Source organism: Rhinatrema bivittatum, chromosome 4 (genome assembly GCF_901001135.1).
Source record: "Rhinatrema bivittatum chromosome 4, aRhiBiv1.1, whole genome shotgun sequence".
Taxonomy (NCBI): domain Eukaryota; kingdom Metazoa; phylum Chordata; class Amphibia; order Gymnophiona; family Rhinatrematidae; genus Rhinatrema; species Rhinatrema bivittatum.
Window position 1 is genome coordinate 425,030,234 of NC_042618.1, and position 18,706 is coordinate 425,048,939.

Below are 18,706 nucleotides of genomic sequence, written 5' to 3' on the forward strand. Positions count from 1 at the left end.
CCCCCCCCCGCATATATTTGCATCTGGAGATGACTCATACTGCAGGGAAGTCCTCCACTTTGTTATGGGTATGGAGGGAGCCCTCTGGCTGGTTGGGCCCTTGGTGCAGACAGTCAGCAAGACTTAAATGGGTCCAAGGTCAAGACAGGCAGCAAACAAACAGAATCCAGAAAGCGGTCCAAGGTCGAGGCAGGCAGCAAGCAAGCAAGCAGAATCCAGAAGGCAGTCCAAGGTCGAGGCAGGCAGTGAGCAAGCAGAATCCAGGTCAACCAGGAAGATAACCAAGGAATATTGAAGGACATGGGCAGATGACTGGGAATAGGATGAGGAGCAACCACAAGGAACTAGAACACAAGGCAAGGCCAGGAATACACAGGAAGAAGACAAGAATCAGCAACATGCACTGAGGAACAGGCTACTCAGGAGACCTGTTGGGATCCAGGTCTGATTTCAGTATAAATAGTAGAGAGTGTGTGTGATGTCATCAGCGGTGGCTGCCAAGGGATCCTTCTGCTGTGTGCACGCGTCTGCCTAAGTGTCAATCTGCCAACTCTTCCTAGCATGCAAATGAGGGCATTTGATGGTGGTTTTCTGTGGGCCGGAGCGTGTCCGTTGGTAAGTCAAGGAGGGGCCCTGGGGGTCTAACAAACTTGAGAGGGTGAAGAGAGATTCTGTACAGCTGACTTAAGTTGACTGCAAGCAACTGTAACCTTACATGACCAAAGTTAGCTCCGAAGCTGAGACCCTATTGACCTCTAAAGCTTGAGTCTGTAATTTTTGGATAATTAAACAGTCTCACTGCCAGCAATGGATCCAGTTTCCTGTAGAACAAATATGGCTACTGGAGCTCCAACCCACATCTCTTCTTAGTTTACTAAAACTCTAAGCTGTGTGTGTAATTTAAAAGAGAAGGCTTTCTTCCATTTTTTCCTTGTCACAGTCGGTGAGCCCTTGCACTGAGGCGTGATTGGTGCTGCCTAGAAGGCGAACCCGCTAGACCCACACAGTCAGTAGGCAGGCACGCTTGGGGATAGGAGCTAAATTTCACCTTTTCAATCCCTTCCTCCTCAAGTTGAGCCCTTGGGTTCGGGGGCAGAAGGACTTAGATGAGGGTCCCATAGAGAGCAGTCAGGCAGAGACTAAAGCAGGCCAAGATCAGGGGAAGCAGTGCTCAAGCAGTGGTAGAGTCTAGGCCGAGGTCAGGGCAGGCAGCAATCAGACAATGACGAGGTCCAGGCAGAGGTCAGGGCACGCAGCAGTCAAGAAGCAAAGTCAAATCCAAAGCAGAGGTCAGACCCGGAAGTGAGGCAGAGGTCAAACAAGACAAAGACAGAAGGAGCCAAGGCAGAGACAAATCCTGGAACATGATACAGTGACAGGAGGTTAAGACCACAAAGCACACCATACTACAAGCTGGAAATACAGCAGGAAAACCTGTTGCTGAGGCCCTGGCAGGTTGAAAGAGACTTCCTTATATACTCATGCAGGATGTGATGTCATCAGCCAGCACCACAGGAAGTCCTGGCTGGAGGACTTATAAAGGAAATCCAGAGCTATAGGAAGTTTTAGCTAGGGTCTTTGAAGCAGCATGTTGCTGGAGGTGCTTCAGATCAGAGGTGAGGGGTGTTACATTTCTATTGTCATGTCATGGGTCTGGTAATATGTAACCCAGAACAGTAAATGAGTGATATTTTCTTCAAGGGGAGACAACCCTGCCTCCACAGGGTGAACAGAGCAGTGGCATTCAGTGGCTCTTTGTCATAACCCTGTACTCATCATGCAGGTGGGTACACCCTCAGAGCTTTGCCTTTTGTTGACTTTGTGGATGTCTGCCTTTGTACAACAGTGTGTCGTCCCCCCCCCCCCCCCCCAGATGATTCAGTATAGCCTGCCAAAGATGCTAACCTGGCCCTGATTCTCTTTTGGACTTTGTGTTCATTGAGTTTTAGATAAGCAGATATACTTTAATAGCAGAATGAAAAGGCCCCGATGGAGGAGCACATACAAGATAAACCTGTCAAGATACAATTGCATGCTAATTCCTGAGCCACCATATTGACAAATGTAAACTGTCCACTGACATACAGTTTACAGATATAGGTCATTTTATGCAGGGAAAGATCAAATAGCTCATGGGGAGACAGATTTGACAGTTTCCCACAATCTTAAGGTTATTAGGTTTACAGGAAATGTAGAAAATAGCTGACAAGGCTAATTCTGAAGCAAAAGCAGTTGCCTAGTTTAAGAAGGATGACCACTACATGAAAGCACAGGATTTTTTTATCTTTAAGCTGGTTTATTAGTGAACTAGTTCAGGGTCCCCTTGAGGACTGCAACCCAGTCAAGTTTCTGGGATTTCCACAATGATTATGCGTGAGATCCATTTGCATACAATGGAGGCAGCACATGCAAATAGATCTCATGCATATTCATTGTGAAAATCCTGAAAATCCGACTGGGTTTTGGCCTTTGATCAACTAGGGTCTGTGGCACTGGACCAGGAAAAAAGCTGGGCAGATAGATTGGCCTTCGAGTCCTTATCGGCTGCCATAGTCTATGATTCTGTGTTAGTCCAGCTCTAGTTGTCTGTCCCGATGCATTCTCTCCCGTGCTGTCCTTGACGGCATTGGGGCTGGGACCATAGTCTGGTGGCTGCATAGTTTCATATCTCTAGGCTCACACTCATTGGAATACAATCTCCCTCCTAATCATGCCATCCATTCATAGATAGCATCGCTGCCTTCAGCAGAAAAACTCAGTCAGTATGTGGAGTGTGAGTACTACTGTTTAATGTAGCCAGAAAGGCTTGTCAGCTATTGAATTGTTTTCTTGCAGGCTTTGCAATTCTCAGGGGATTCTGTAAAAAAAACCTGCTGCGGTCCTTTCTGTTCAGGCTCTTCAGACTTCTGCTGTGTGTGCAGTGGTTTCCTCTGGAGGCTCATTCCTGTTCCTTGCCACCCCCTCCCCCCCCCCCCCCACAATATCCTTACCATCGCTCGTTCTAATGATTCTTTATCCTGGGCTCAGACTAACTAAAACCTGTCCTGTTTTCTGCAACCAGCCCAAGAAGCTGTGAAATTAAAAAAATGCAGGTCTGGGATGACCTGAGGTGAACCTGCCCCAATGAGGGAGAGAGTTGCTAGTTATAGACTCTGGCCAAGGCTCCGGTGGCCATAGCTATGTCTCTGATGGGAGACTGTGTAGAACTGGCCACATATTTTAGCTGTTAGTTTTATTTAAATTCTGATGGGCAGGAAAGGCAAGTGGTTTCTAACAATGGTCTGAATACTGTATTTGGGTCCAGGACATGCGAGAGCCAAACAGAAGAAAACGGCACAAAACCCTATAATTCTGACAATGAATCTCCTCCCCTTCCCCCCCCCCCCAATTTTTCTTAAGTTTGGAAAATAACTGATTCAACAATAAACCGAACGTATATGTTTAAGCATTAATTTTAAAGAAGGACCATCATATGGCAGACCTGAGCACTCAAACTGAATGTGTAAGGGTTGGAGCTGTTGTAATCATTGGTCCTGATTTTCAAAGTCCCAACTTCAAAGTTGTGTTTAAACAAATTCTCTTTTTCAAAATATGTTTCAAGATTGATTTGTATCCAATTCAAACACCAAAAGTGCAGAAAACGAACAGTATTGATAAGTCCCGTTGCTTATCTAACACAGAGATGATCCCGACATGAATTCTCATTTTGAAGGTTCTGCTTCAGGAGGGCTACTGATGGCCAAGGTCGCTAAATACCATTACTGAGTGTTGATCTTCATAATGACTGGGACTAAAAACAAAGGCATGCGTTGCTGCATAAAAGCAGATTGGGAAACAGGCTCACTTACAAAGAACCAATGATGACTTGACATGTATATTCATATCTTTCATTGGATCCAGCATTGATAACTCATCACGCATATGTCTCTCATTGGATATGCAAGATTGAAACCAGGTACTTGTAAAAACACAAGTCAATGCTACCCATCACGGTCTTATTTAAGTAATATATTCCACTGAATGGTTTCATTAAGATCATGAGGAGAGACTATGTCTAAAATAAAAGATGCCAGCAGATCCCCTACTCGAGGGGGGGGGCTCCAACTTGATCCACAATTGTCCACTGCAGGTCTGAAAATGAATGGGCTTTCTCTGTGCAATAAGCACCATTGGAGTTTGCATTTTGTTAGTTATAGGGCAACTCTTAAGTTCAGTCAGATGTATCTAGGCTAAATTGCATGGGCAAAAAATAATGTACACTACCCAGCTTGACAAACAATTTGTATTGCCTTTTCGATGATACATTTTATTACTCCTAGAATAATACCATGAGCCTCCTGATAGAATAAGGGAACAAAATTGGCATAACCACAGGCAGTGTGAGTTGCTTCACTTACAATACTGTCTTGTGTGATTGGTAGATGTGATGAAACTACCATTTCTCTGATATTCTTATTTCTTATCAGCTATAACAGGTGGAGTCTTAAACATTGTGCAATGCTAGTACATGCCAGTGATGGTGAATCAATATCACAAATGAAGATGATTTGTTTGTTTAACTCAAGGCACATACTATTAGGTTTGCATGATAATAAAAGCTCCGGGTTTGCATGTAACGTGCGCTTATCGGTTACTCTGATGGCACTCATAGAGTAACCGATTTCTGCTGTGCGGCCCCGACACTGCTCCTGTTTCTTCCTCCACTGCACTTTTCCTTCTTCTGGTGTGGCTGACGCTCCTCTTTCCTGCCTGCATTTTCTTCCAGAGCCTGCATTGGGCCTGCTTTTGCAGCAGCACCACCTGGAGTTTTCTGGTGTTGGCCTTGAGACCCAGTAATTCCTTTAGAATTGTGGAGTCTGCAGGCCAAATCCAGAGAGTTCCCAGGTAAGATAAAGAGGGATGCTACATGGGTGAAACAAGCCAAAAATGAAGGACAAGAATAAACCTCCGCAAACCTAAAATAACAAATTGCCGAGAAAACCCGAACGACACCTCAGTAGGTGAACATTTCTCAAAGGAAAATCACTCCCTTAACAACCTCATAATCGGGGTGCTTAAAAAGAATTTTAGGAGCACACAAGACCGCAAAACATTTTGAAACAGCGATGATTAAATACTAAGAGTGTGCCGCCCAAAAATGTATTGTTTTAAAATCGTTCCTGCTTTCGTTCTTTTTCTTTTGATTCGTTCTTAGTGCACAGTAATTTGGAAATTAGCGCTTACTCTTTTGATTTAGTGCCCACTGATTGAAACGAAATGAAAAAGAGAACCCACAATGCGCACATCCCTATTAAATACTTTGAAATTAACACCCATTATCAGACACAGGCCCTTTTGCCATCTCTGTCGACCACCCCCTCCCCCTTTCTGGAGCTGTAGCAGCACATGCAGACCATGGCCGAGCTGACCCTGTACTGTCTAACCCAGTGTAGCTGCACCTTTTCCTCACTGACCTGATGAAGGGAGCCAAAGCACTGAGCAGCTGGTAACAAAGGTCTTGCTTGTAGCTTGTTTGTCGACTCTTAACTTCTGCAAATTCAAGTGACCTAACCCGTCAACCACATTACTTTTTCTCTTTTAGGCAGAAATACTTTGTGTATTTGTTTCTTTGTTTGCTCTTTCTGTCCTGAGCACGAGCTCTGTTATCAGAAATTGGTTTTCTTTAAAGTTTTTATCCTTCCCATATGCAATAGCAAGATAGGAGCAGGAAAGATTTCTTACTATGTTCAGCACAGCAACCCCCAAGTGCTCGCAATAACCTCAAATACTTCCTGTCTTGAATGAAAGAGAAATCAGAAATTAAAAGTTTGATTTATTCAGATTGATGAATGAAATTTAAGGAAATATAATTGTTCACCACACTGTTGCTTTATCTTCCTATGGAAAAGCATTGTAGATTTATTTTTTTTCTGGCTATTGCGAGATGAAAATTAAATTTAGTTTCTTACTCAGAATGTTGGTCTGCTGTTATCCTGTGAACTTCCAGCAAGGTTTTCCATGAGTAAAGTGGCAGCCGGAGGGTTAATAAGAGCCTTTTGTGATTACCTGTGTCTGACTTCTCACCTGCTTTGGCCCTGGCAGGCTGACCACAGAATCCTGATCAGCCCTGAGTACAGGGGAAAAATGAACAGCTTGAGGCAATAGTGTTATTTCCACTCAAGCAGGCCCGGGGCCGGAGGAAGCAATGGGTGAACTAGGCGGCGGCCTAGAGCGCCAGGGTCCCAGGGGCAGCAGCCACGGCACGCAGCAAGAGCCAGAACAGAAATACCCTCACATCAAAACAGAGGTAAAAAAAAAGCACAGAATGAAACGCAAGCCAGCGCCTCAACTGAGCGCTTTAGCACGAAACAATGCAGGCCAAGGAGGATGGGGCAGCGCTGAGCCCCACGGGTGCAGACCACCTTCACTTGCCACCGCTAGGCCAGCCCTGCAGCTGGCTGGCTGAGCGAGCCTTTGTCTGAGAGGGTTTATAAGCTTCAGTTTGCACCTGAGGCAACAGAGGGCAAAGTGACTTGCCCAATGTCACGGCGGGTGGCAAGGGGATTTGAACGCTGGTCTCTCTGGTTCATAGCCCACTGCCCTAACCATTAGGCTATTCCTTCATGCTCCGTCATGCCACTCTAACAACTAATAATTTATAGTTATGAATTTATTTATGCAAAATAAACTTTACGGATAAAAATTATACATTTTTCAAGCGACCATTAGATAAATTGTAATTAGCAGAAAAGGCAGTTCAGCTATATTGCAGTCATTAACACACCGTAAGCTAAAAAAGATAACCATTTTATAACTTGTTTTCTTTGGTCCCATACAACCTGTACGTACTTAAAACCGAGAAAGGTGACGTAATCCTTAGTGACTGGTATCAGTACATCTCTGCCGATGTACACACAAGGCAGCTCAGGAACACCTTACGGTCGGTGAAACTAAAAATAAACAGCTGTTGGCATTCAGTGTTGCAATATCAGATCGATGACATATTCGTGGTACAGGGCAGCTTGTAGAAAATATTTAGGTATTGTAAGTTAACATGGTGACGTGGTGACGTGGTAGAGTTGTCCCAGTCTGACCTGCGGGTGACAATCCAGTTGGTTTCTGGGGAGTTACAGACTTCTAATGCCAACCTGGCTACCCCCAGGCCTGGGCTGTTTCTAAACAGAAGCTGCATATTATAAAACCCTCCATTCCTCCTCCGGCCCTGTGATGGAATTGGTGGCAGCTGGAACATGGGAGGGGGTGTGCATTTGTTTTCTAATAAAATGAAAAATTCAACAAACCCCCCCCCCCCATTTTGTTTCATTAGAAAACAAAAAAGAAAAATCCCCTCCCCCCACCACCAAAAACATGTTTTCATTTTCTTTTACTCCATCCTGGGGTCTCTGAAGGTGAAATAGGGTGGAGTGGTCCACAGACCCTCTTGCCCCACTGGATCCAGTTTCCAAAATGGCAGCAGCCAGCCTGGAGACCATCATTGTGCTTTATGACTGCACAGCAATTCGGCCATAAAACAAAACGGCCCCAGCCTCGGGGGCCGGCTGATGCCATTTTGAAAGTTAGATCTGGTGGGGCAGGAGCGGCTGGGAATTGCTTCTGCCCCATTTCGACTTCAGAGGCATCCAGGACGATGGAGGGGCTAGGAGGGGGCAGCCTGGGGGACGCATTCACATTCTAAATGTTGGTGATCCTGGGGAGTATTTTGGCGCGGGGGGGGGGGGGGCTGCCTTTGTTTTGGGTTTTTATTTATTTATTTATTTATTTATTTATTTATTACCTTTTGCTGTTTCATGTCTAAAAAATGAAATGAACCAAAATAAAGATCAAACGAGATGAAAAAGGAATAATAATAAAAAACAAACCCAAAATGAAACAAAACGAAAATGTTTTCCATGCATGCCTCTTAAGATGTAGTAAAAAGACTTGAGCCTACCTTTCCTTGGGCTGAACTCATTTCCTTTCCCCTTTCAGCACAAAAGATAGGGGAGCTTAGATATTTTGCAAACATTTGTCGTTTACAAAAACTCTGTCATGGTTTATATTTCACCAGTGGGATCTTCGGCATAATTATCTTCTATGCAAATAGTCAGTTGCTATGTAAATTGAGGCCGCTGCGTGTGACTGTCTTCCATGCATATTCATGAAGCATCTTCTGAGGAACAGGGCTGCTTGCTGTGCTTCAGGGCTGGAGCTGGCCGCTGCTGTGGCCAGAGTAAAAGATCCCAGAGGATTTGTGCTTTAGAAGAGTGAATCTCGCTCCTGGTGCCCTGACTGACTTCCAGTAGAGGACTGCCCCAGCTAAATCTCCTCTATATCAGTTAGAATTCAATTTAGGAAAAGTTCTTCCTGTCTCTCCTGTGTATGGAGGACAGGATGGCTCTGGCAGCGAGAGGTTGCAAAGAGGCAAGACTGGAGCAGTGACTGTTTTTATAAAATCACGAGTAGGGTGGAACGGGTAAATAGAGAATGGCTGTTTACCCTTTCACGTAGTACTAGGGCTAGGGGACACTCCATGAATAGTAGCAGGTTAAAAACAAATTTAAGACTGTTTATTCAGTCAACATACAATTATGCTGTGGAATTTGTTGCTGGAGGCTCGGGTTAAGGCTAGTAGTGTCTCTGGATTTGAAAAAGGCTTGGTTAAGTTTCCGGAGGACAGTTCCATCAACAGTTATTAGCCAGGCAGACATGGCTATTGCCATCCCTTACTTTTGGGAGTGAACAACAGGAATGGATCACTCCATTAGGATCTGCCAGATATTTAATTGTATTTATTTATTTAAAAGATTGAATCAACCGCAACACTCCATTGTCAGAGACAGGATTCTGGGTTCGCATGCCCATTGGTCTGACCCAGCATGGCACTTTTTTTTTTTTACATTCTTATAACTGAGTGATGGTCTCCATAGCAAGAAAATTACCCATGATGGTAGTTACATGTGCTGAGTCCAAGGTACTTGTGGTAGAATCTGCTGCCAGAGAACATAAAAATGTAAAAACTGACACAGTGACTGTGAGGTCCATATTCAAAGGGGTTTGAAATTTCTGTGTGTTTGACCGCCCTTATGTTATCTGGCTAAGTCATTAATTGGCTAGCAACGAAGCGGATGAGTCGGGGGTGGTCTGGGAGCGTTTTGGAGGCAGAGAAAAGTCAACCAGATGACATAGCTGGATAACTGATAACTGGCATTATCCATCTTAAAGTAGCCCTAAACTTATCTTGAGTAACTTAATTATCTTAACTAGCTATATTCAAAATATAGCTGCTAAATACCCCAAATAAACTTCCTTCTGGGCCAGTAGGCCCAGTTCTCCCCCGCCCCCCCCCCCCCCCAATCTGTTAAATTGATGTCTGGCATAGTGCTCAATGGAGGATCCCTCCGCCCCAGAGGCTCCGAATGAATTTACTGAATATGGACCTCCATATTTTTTATGAGCTGAATGTGGCAGTTTGAACTTGAGCAGGCCTCTAAGGCTTCAGGTTGATTGGCCAGGATGAACATTTCCTTCGCTAATGCCCCGTGTTGGTTTTTCTTCTTTGCAGTGCCTACACCGAACCCTACAAGGTCTGCCCTATTGCCTTACTGCCCCTGGAAGATGTGACGTCCGATGAGGAGCAGAAGAGCTCTGAAGACGAGGAGGCTTCTCCAGGGGAGAGCTGTCTGGCCCACAAGGTAATCAGCTGCACCAAGTGATTATATTTGGGGTTGCTGCATTTTTTTGCAGGAAATCCTTCCCACTTTCTCCTCTAGTTCCCCCCCGAGGCTTAACACAACAAGATATAAATCTCCCTGATTTTGACCCAGAGTGAGTTGGATTTCATGCAGAGCTCTCCTGTCTGACTCTCCAGTATTGAACCCAAAGTAACCTAATTCTGGGAAAACAAGTGTCCAGAGATTCATGGGGGCTTCCTGACTTTCTGATTGCAAAGGCTTGTCATCTACATTTGAAATGGGATGGGCAGGACAGATTTATGTAAGATACTGGCAGAAAGTGCTCAGTGTTGCTCAGGTAGTCTGGTTGGATTTAGGATATGGATTCCCATAGCCAGAATTGGGGTGGGGGGGAGGGGGAGGGGGAGTGTAGATGACCCTGGAAATCAGATAGTGGGTGAAGTCCCTCTACCACTATCCATCTTCAGAGTCCTGGAGTGCCATAGCAGTGCCTATTTGAAGTGGATTGCTAGAGCAGGCTCCTCCTTAGCCCAGTTGAACTTTTTTGACCTGGATATTTAGGGCCTTCAAAATTGGGCGCCCCAGGCAATTGCCTGTGTTGTCTATGCCTAAATCTGGGCCTGTGTATGAGCACATGTACTTTGGGTGTGGGGGCTTGTACGTAAGTGGTGTGGATGCCTCTGCCTGCCTATGTGGGTTCCTATGTGTGCATAAGCGTGTATGTGTGTTTGGGGGAGCCTGTGTGTGTGTGTGTGCTGTGTATATGTGGATGCCGGCACCTGTGTGAGTCTGTGTTTGGGTGCCTGTGCCTGTATGTCCGTGTGAGTACACATCTGGGTCCGTGTGTGTTTATATGTGCACGACAGGGCTCCACAGAAAGAGCGTATTGACTTTGCACAGTGCACCTTCCACTGTTCTAGGCACCACCTCATGGCCAGAGATAGACACGACAGTGAGACCGACCGACTGTCCAACACAAGCTTTTTATATATATATCTATATAGTTTGGGAGGTTTGCTGGAATCTCCTTTCGGTTTGGTGGCTTAGTGATAGTACTGCTTACGCTGGTATGAGATTCCCAAGCCTGGATTCTGAGCTTCAGGTTGGCTGGATTTCTGGACACTGTGGAGGTGGCATTCACAGTCCCCAAGGGAGAGAGTCCCAGCCATTGCACAACAATGACACCTACTAGGTTAGCTGAAGAGCACGCTGGTGTTGGATTCCAAAGGACAGTGTGGAATGTGCCTCTTGGTAAGAGAACAACAGGAAATGAAGACCTTGGATCGTTGCAGGTTAAGGCTTGTGATACTGGAGCTGTATCAGGGGCTGGTTCTGATTAACCTGGAACCCAAAGAGGCAGGAAGAGTAAAAAAAAAAAAAAACCAAACAAACCAAATAAAAAGGACAATGAATGCAAAAACGAAGAAACTTTCATAAAAGCAAAGCAGATCGTTGCACTGACAGTACTGGAAATAACAAAATATCCACATTAGAATCCCCACATGATCAGGTTTCAGTAAAACACCCGCTTCAGGGGGAAAGATGTAAGAAAACAGTCCAGTGGAAACATGATTGTTAGGCATAGATCAGACATTTCTGGAACAAACTGCAGGCTGACGATGTTATCCACAGTCAGCCCTCAAGGCTTCTACCCAGATGAAAGTGATTCAATCAGCCGTCATTATGCAACAGGAGCTAAACTGAACCCTTGTGACTGTATCCGATAAACAATAAAAAACCATACATTATATAAATCACCAAGCACGGGAGGCAAAAGAACAAATAATAGCTAAACAAGTAGAAAAGGTGGATTAAAAGAGGACGTCCAGACAGAGAGAGCACTGTGCCAAGGCATCTAACCAGGCAACGTTTGTTATCATCTGGATAGATGCCAGGATTTGAAAAGCGTCCCCATTTATCTAGATAAATACTATCCAAAGAAGTCAATATCTGTGGGAGGCATGTCGGGGGTGTTCCAGGGCAGAGTAGGATTAGCCGAAAAACGTATCCCGTTAACTCAGATTTTTGACTAACTTTGATGTGGCCAAGGGCAGGGTTCAAGTTATCTGAGAACGTATTCCTGGCTAACTTTAACCTTAACTGGATAGATTCAAAGAATCTAGCTTGTTGTGACCATGTTATAAACAAAATCAAACCTAGCGGGCTTACTGGCCCGATTCACCCGTCCCAGTGAAATTAATGTGGGGCCTGCCAGCCCCATTACCCTCCCCTCTAAGATTGTGCAAAAATTAATGGTCTGAGACTGACTGCTGCCCCTCCCCTTTGGTTTATCCGAGTAAATGTCTTTTCAGTCTCCTCAAACCCCCCCCCCCTTAACCACTGTCGCCCGCCACCTCGACCCTAACCTTCCCGTTCCACCTGGCACCCTCCAGATTCCCTTTGGGCTGCCAGGATTGTGGTGTCCTCGTGCTGCTCCCAGTGACGCTGGAAGCTGCTGGGAGTGTTATGAGTGTACTGCAGTCCCAGCGGCCCAGAGGATTTTGGGTGGGTGCGACGGGAAGGGCAGATGAGGAGAGGGCTGGAGGTAAGTTTTTATTTGGACAAACCCCTGGGGGTGGGGATAGGGCTGCAATAGATCATTCACTTTTGCATGGTCGTTGGGGGTGGTTTGAGGGGGAGCGGGGATGGGGCTGATAGGAGCACTAAATGTTTGTTTTTTATTTAATGTGGTCACCACTTAACCGGCTATATTAGTTGCTATTGGTTGTACTAGTTAACCGGATAAATTTATCTGAGATATTCAGTGGTGTAGCTGGGCCATTGACTATATTCAGTTACCTTATAATTAGCCAGATAATTTGTCTGGCTAACATTAGGACAGCTGAATAGCAATCCTAGATTTATCCAGCTAACTAAACCAGATAATGCTGAAGATCTATGTTTATCCAGCTATGTTACTCGACAAGTGGCTCTGCCCCTCAATTAGCCAGTTAAATTTTTAGCTGGCTAAGTCCGAACTTAATCACATATAGGTCCATGTTAAGTATTGCCATAAGAGTATAAGATCATTATTAGCATATGTGTATGTGTGTATGTATATGTGTATATATATATATATATATATATATATAATCTTTTTCATATTCTTTTGTGAGTTGGCACAGCAAGGCTGTTCAATGACAGTGTTGGTACTTGTGTTTTAAATGGAATGAATGAGTAAGAGTGTGAATGAGTGTAAGGGTGAGAGTTGTGAAATCATCCAGACACATTTCATGGTATGTGTTAAGTAATTTGTGATAATAAACAGGCCGATACAGTAAGGAGCGGTAGGAAGAGCTGCGTTAGTGCTGGGCGCACCCGCGTTTGCCGCACGCACAGTCCAGCTCACCTACCGCTCGTTACTGTATTAAAATTGCATGCAAATGCAAGCCGCGTCTGTGAAGCGTTAGGCCCGCGCAACCCATTTTACTGTATAGGCGCTTTATACAGCGCCTATACAGTATCCTGGGTGCGCTGGTACCTGTCATTTCAAATGTCATTTGAAATGACAGGCACCAGGAAGTGGATCCCAACTTTAACCAAAGAAAACCTAAAAACCTAAAATCCCCTCCTCCCGAAGCGACTCGACATGTAAAATATGTAAAACCTAAAATCCCCTCCTTCCGAAGCGACTCGACATGTAAAATATGTGAATAAGTGTAACCAACTTACTTTTTGTTTCTTTTTCAGCCCTTTCAGCCTTCTCTGCCGTCCTCCGGAGGGGGCAGCCGGCGGCGAAAGCGGCTTCCAGCGGCCCCCGCCGGCGAAGACGGACGAACGCACGCATGATGTCATGCGCTTCGCTGGCTAGAGCGCCCAAATTGACGGGCGCTCAAGCCAATGAAAGCACATGAACGCGCGTGCGTGACGTCACGGCGTATGTCACGCATGCCCGTCCATGTGCTTTCATTGGCTTGAGCGCCCGTGCACTATGGGCGTGCGTTCGTCCGTCTTCGCCGGCGGGGGCCGCTGGAAGCCGCTTTCGCCGCCGGCTGCCCCCTCCGGAGGACGGCAGAGAAGGCTGAAAGGGCTGAAAAAGAAACAAAAAGTAAGTTGGTTACACTTATTCACATATTTTACATGTCGAGTCACTTCGGGAGGAGGGGATTTTAGGTTTTACATATTTTACATGTCCAGTCGCTTCAGGAGGAGGGGATTTTAGGTTTTTAGGTTTTCTTTTGGGGGAAAATTTGCCGTCTACCCTTACCCCTGCCTCTAACGCAGGGGTAGGGGTAGGCGGTAAATTAGCAGGTTAAAAAGGCGATAGTCGGGGCGCGCGTTACTGAATGGGGGGGAATAGCTAATCCGATCGTTTACATCTCATATACATGCCGCAGGCGGAAAGGGGTACCCATTGATTTAAAGAGGGGGTAAGGATGGATTAAAAGGGATAGTGAATCGCTGGTTGGGCTAAAGCGGGTTAGAAGCAGGGTAACCACGGCTGCACTTTACTGTATCGGCCTGAAAGTTTGTTAACTCTCTTACATTTTATGTGTAAGTCCGAACTTAAACAGAAAATGGATAACATATCCAGGATATTCCATGGGATAAATGTCCTGCTGAATATCGAGCCCTTTGAATAGAGCCAGCTAAAGTAAAGTTTTCCAGAGTCCTTTTATCCCGATAACTTTGAAACCTATCCAGCGAGGATATTCAGCAGGACATTTATCCCATGGAATATCCTGGATATGTTATCCATTTTCTGTTCTTTTTTTTTTTTCTAAATTGATCTCACAGCAAGTTAATCAAGTAGGATTGTCATTGTATCTATATACTTTTTAAAAAAAATTTTTTATGAAAGACTGGGAGGCAGTCCAAGGGAATCCAGACCATCTATCTGCTGAATAGGTAAAGCAGGTGATGGGCCCAGGGTGGGTGGATTTGAGCCTGAAGGAAGAGCCAACTCTGATTTCCTAAGGACAGAGTGCAAATGTGAAGGATAGCCAGAGATTATAAGAGAGCCAAAATAAAAGCAGCAAATGCTCCTCTCCTTTCCTATGAGTTGAGAAGGAAGTTCAATACTTAATTGGATCCTCAGCTGTCAGTTTCCTGCAGAGCTATAACTGATACATCACTGTTAGCAATCTTTCAATATCATATTGATAAGCAGTAGATGCCAAGGAGTAGCCTACTGGTTAGGGCAGTGGGCTATGGGCTAGAGAAGCCAGGGTTCAAATCCCACTGCCACTCCTTGTGATGTTGGGCAAGTCACTTCACCCTCCATTGCCTCAGGTAGGTACAGCCTTAGATGGTGAGCCTTCTAGGGACAGGGAAGTACCTCCAGTACCACTTTGAAGTGCCTGAAAAGCAGAATATAAGTCTTGGCTATAACAGGGCCCGGCCCAGATCCTAAATCTATACTGAGGGCACTTGCTCTTCTAGTATCCTGTTCTTCCCATCCCCAATGGATGCAGTCTTAGAGGAAAGAGTACTGAGTAGCAGGATGCATTGCAAAAAGTCCTCCCCATTAAAATTGAAAAGAAATTTCCCTTCCCCAAAGCCTTGCCCATCGAACCTCATGCCACCAGAATGGACTGAACTTCAGTCCTGATTTTGGACTCCTCTCCCAGTGCAATGTTGGCCTTTGTCAGACCACAGTGCTGTGGGATTGGGGTGACTGCCTGGGTCAGCAGAGAAGAGCCCTCTCCTTCCTGATCCAGCCTCTTCCCTCCAGGCAGCATGCAGGGAACAGGAGAGCCTCTAGCAAATAGAGCAAAGAGGGATGACTTTGGGGAGATCATTGGAGGGTGGGAAGAAAGGCTGGAGGATGAGAAGAGGATCAGCTGCGGGCTATACGTCTGTGTGTGTGAGAGAGAGAGGGGAACAAGGGGAGGGGGCACTGTGTGTGTGGGTGTGTTGTGTGTGTGTGGGACAGAATGGATTGGTACCAAGTGTGTGTATATAATTGTACATCATATTGGGCAGGATATAAGAGAGGGATGCAAGGAGGAGCAGGATCAGAGCATGGTAGGGTCACCGCCTTCCTCTCTCCACCCAATGCAATTCAAATCCTCCTTCCCTTGATCTTGGATTCTATCCACCAGATCCTGGAACATTTTTTCCTTCCTTCCTACCTTTCCCTTCTCTACAGACCCTGGAACCCAATCCTTCCTACTCCCTTCTCCTCTTCCACATCCCAGATTCCTAATCTTCCCCTTATCCCATCCTCTCCATCCCTGGTCCTCTTTCCTTCTCACTCTCCTTCCCCTTTCTCCTCATTCCATTCCGGATCCTCCTCACTTCCTCTCCCCATTCCTGAGGTCTCCTCCTTGTTCTGATACTTGAGATCACTTTTCTTGACCCAATAAAAATAACATAAATTATACTAATAATTGTAGTGGAAGACTAGTTTTATAATTTAATGTAAAGGATGCAAATATTTGTCAATACGCTTCATAATTTTTTAATTTTTGCCACGGGATCTACCTCTAGGCTGCCACAGAAAATGAGGGAACTGTGCCTTAGACCTTCTGCTCCCTGTTGTCCTGCTTCAGGGGGTGGGAGAAGAGGGCGGGATGGACGACACCACCAACAGTGCCTAGGGCTTCCAAAATCCTAGATCCATCATTGTGAGTGGGTGACATCGGCACACAGCAGTCACAGTAAAGCTCGGGGTATTCAGAATTATTCACTTCCATCATAGGACTTCTAAGATGCAAATGTCAATAAACGTACGGATCTGTACTGCTGCTTCTTAAAGTGAATTCATGTGAGTGGGACATGCTTTGTGTGTCTCTCAGCAAGGGGTGGGATCTGTGAATGTTTTTAAGCATCTGCCTGTGTTCTCTGCCCCCGCACTTGCATCCAGTTTGGAACCTGATTTACTGTATCTTGTCTGAGCACTTCTTTCTAAAACCTTATACGTTCAGAGTAACTAAAATAGTTTAACTGTGTAAGCAGAGTAGTTACGGTTATCACCAGCGCTTCCAACTAATTCCCATGAGAGAACTAGGGAAATGGGGGGGGGGGGGGGAGTGTGTCCTGGATTGTGATTTCCCTGTCTAAGTATCGTGGGATTTGTAGTCCTGTCTTTAATGAAAACACAGAACAGAAGTGTAAATCTTCTAGTGCATAGACAGGTGATTTAACAAACCTAGGGCTGGCCCAAAGTATCCCTGATGACATGGTGTGTATTATCAGCTTTGAATAACCTTTAACAATACCAGAGGTGGGCTGTGGAAACCTGTGATCTCCTTGTGACCTGTGTTGAGCTGGTTACACTGGTCACTGTGTTCCTCCTCTGGACCTCCTGTGGGTTGTTGACTTTGGCTGAATGCTCTACTCTTGCTCAGCCTGAATGGGAGGTAAAAGCTCAGATGCAAAGCAGTATGGTTTGTTTTAATGCATGGCCTGGAGTGTCCCATTGTCCTTAGAAACTATCAGTCCATCAGCCTAACTTTTTCCACTACTGCAGCCGTTTTATTGTACATAGTAGGGTGGAATCACTGGATTCCTGCATTGTACAAAGGACGTGGCAATGAACCAGTTGTGTCCTTCATTTTCAACCAAATTTTGGATGCAGCAAGAAAAAATTACAAAGAACAAACACTGCTGTTATTTTGGAAGTTATCAAAAGTCTGAGAGGCTTGTGCCAAAATTCGAACCTGGAGCTTGGATCCAATCCAACATAGTGGCCAGTTTAGGGCAGGGGAGAGCTGGCTTTATTCCTCCTTTTCTGAGTGCATTCAGAGAAACCCAAAGGCATTGGATCTGCGTTTTGGGACTGGATCTATGTTTTGGGATTTTCTACAGTTGAAGACAGGATTCTGGGCTCGATGGACCCTTAGTTTGACCCAGCATAGCACATCTTATGTTCTCAAGTCTTGCCCCATTGGTATTACAGCACTGAAACCTCCCCCCACTCCCAGTTCTGCCAAAGCACCTCTCCCTCATGCTGCAGGATCTTCTCCCACACAACTCTGCCAACGCACCTCAATCCTGCCCCATAGCCTCTCCTACTATTTCAGTACTGTGACCCTCACATACAGGTCAATGCAATAAAGTGCGCTCAGCCTAGCGGACAGGTTTATGCATGGTTGGACACGCATTTTGGATGCGCTAGTCTAACACCTGATGCAATAAAGAGATTAGCATGTCCAAAATACGTGCCCAAACAAACGCATAGCCGATAGCGCTCAACACATGTAGATGAGGCAATTAGCGATTATCCCCTGATGCAGAAAATCGCTGGGTGCCCAACGCATACTTTTTAACGTGGCAAATTTAACTCCAGCCCTGGAGCTGGCGTTAAATAAATCTGCGAGTCAGAGGCTCATGAGAAATTGAAAAAATGGTGTCCTGTGTGGTTTCTACCTTTTACTCTTAAACACCTAACATAAGAACATAAGAAATTGCCATGCTGGGACAGACCAAGGGTCCATCAAGCCCAGCATCCTGTTTCCAACAGAGGCCAAAACCAGGCCACAAGAACCTGGCAAGTACCCAAACACTAAGAAGAACCCATGCTACTGATGCAATTAATAGCAGTGGCTATTCCCTAAGTATAATTGATTAATAGCCATTAATGGACTTCTCCTCCAAGAACTTATCCAAACCTTTTTTGAACCCAGCTACACTAACTGCACTAACCACATCCTCTGGCAACAAATTCCAGAGCTTCACTGTGCGTTGAGTGAAAAAGAATTTTCTCCGATTAGTCTTAAATGTGTTACTTGCTAACTTCATGGAATGCCCCCTAGTCCTTCTATTATTCGAAAGTGTAAATAACCGAGTCACATCTACTCGTTCAAGACCTCTCATGATCTTAAAGACCTCTATCATATCCCCCCTCAGCCGTCTCTTCTCCAAGCTGAACAGCCCTAACCTCTTCAGCCTTTCCTCATAGGGGATCTGTTCCATCCCCTTTATCATTTTGGTTTTGGTTACCTATTGCTTGTGATGTTTAGGAATAAACGTATAATGTAACGGCTTGATGAAAAAAAATTCTGAACGCATACTATACATGCACAACAGACACGCTCCAGGCCGATTTCGCCCCTTGCTATTGTGCGTGTATATTTGTCGTCCAGAAATCG

At 45.3% G+C, this 18,706-nt stretch overlaps 1 protein-coding gene across 4 annotated transcripts in view; it reads left to right on the plus strand.

The window, feature by feature from the left end:
- Positions 1-18,706, plus strand: part of FGD5 (FYVE, RhoGEF and PH domain containing 5) — a 192,422-nt gene that overhangs the window by 90,098 nt on the left and 83,618 nt on the right. For all 4 annotated transcript variants that reach the window (XM_029601388.1, XM_029601385.1, XM_029601386.1 and 1 more), the window contains exon 3: positions 9,542-9,671. In XM_029601388.1, coding sequence (XP_029457248.1) covers positions 9,542-9,671 — 130 coding nt within the window. The remainder of the gene's footprint in view (positions 1-9,541; positions 9,672-18,706) is intronic.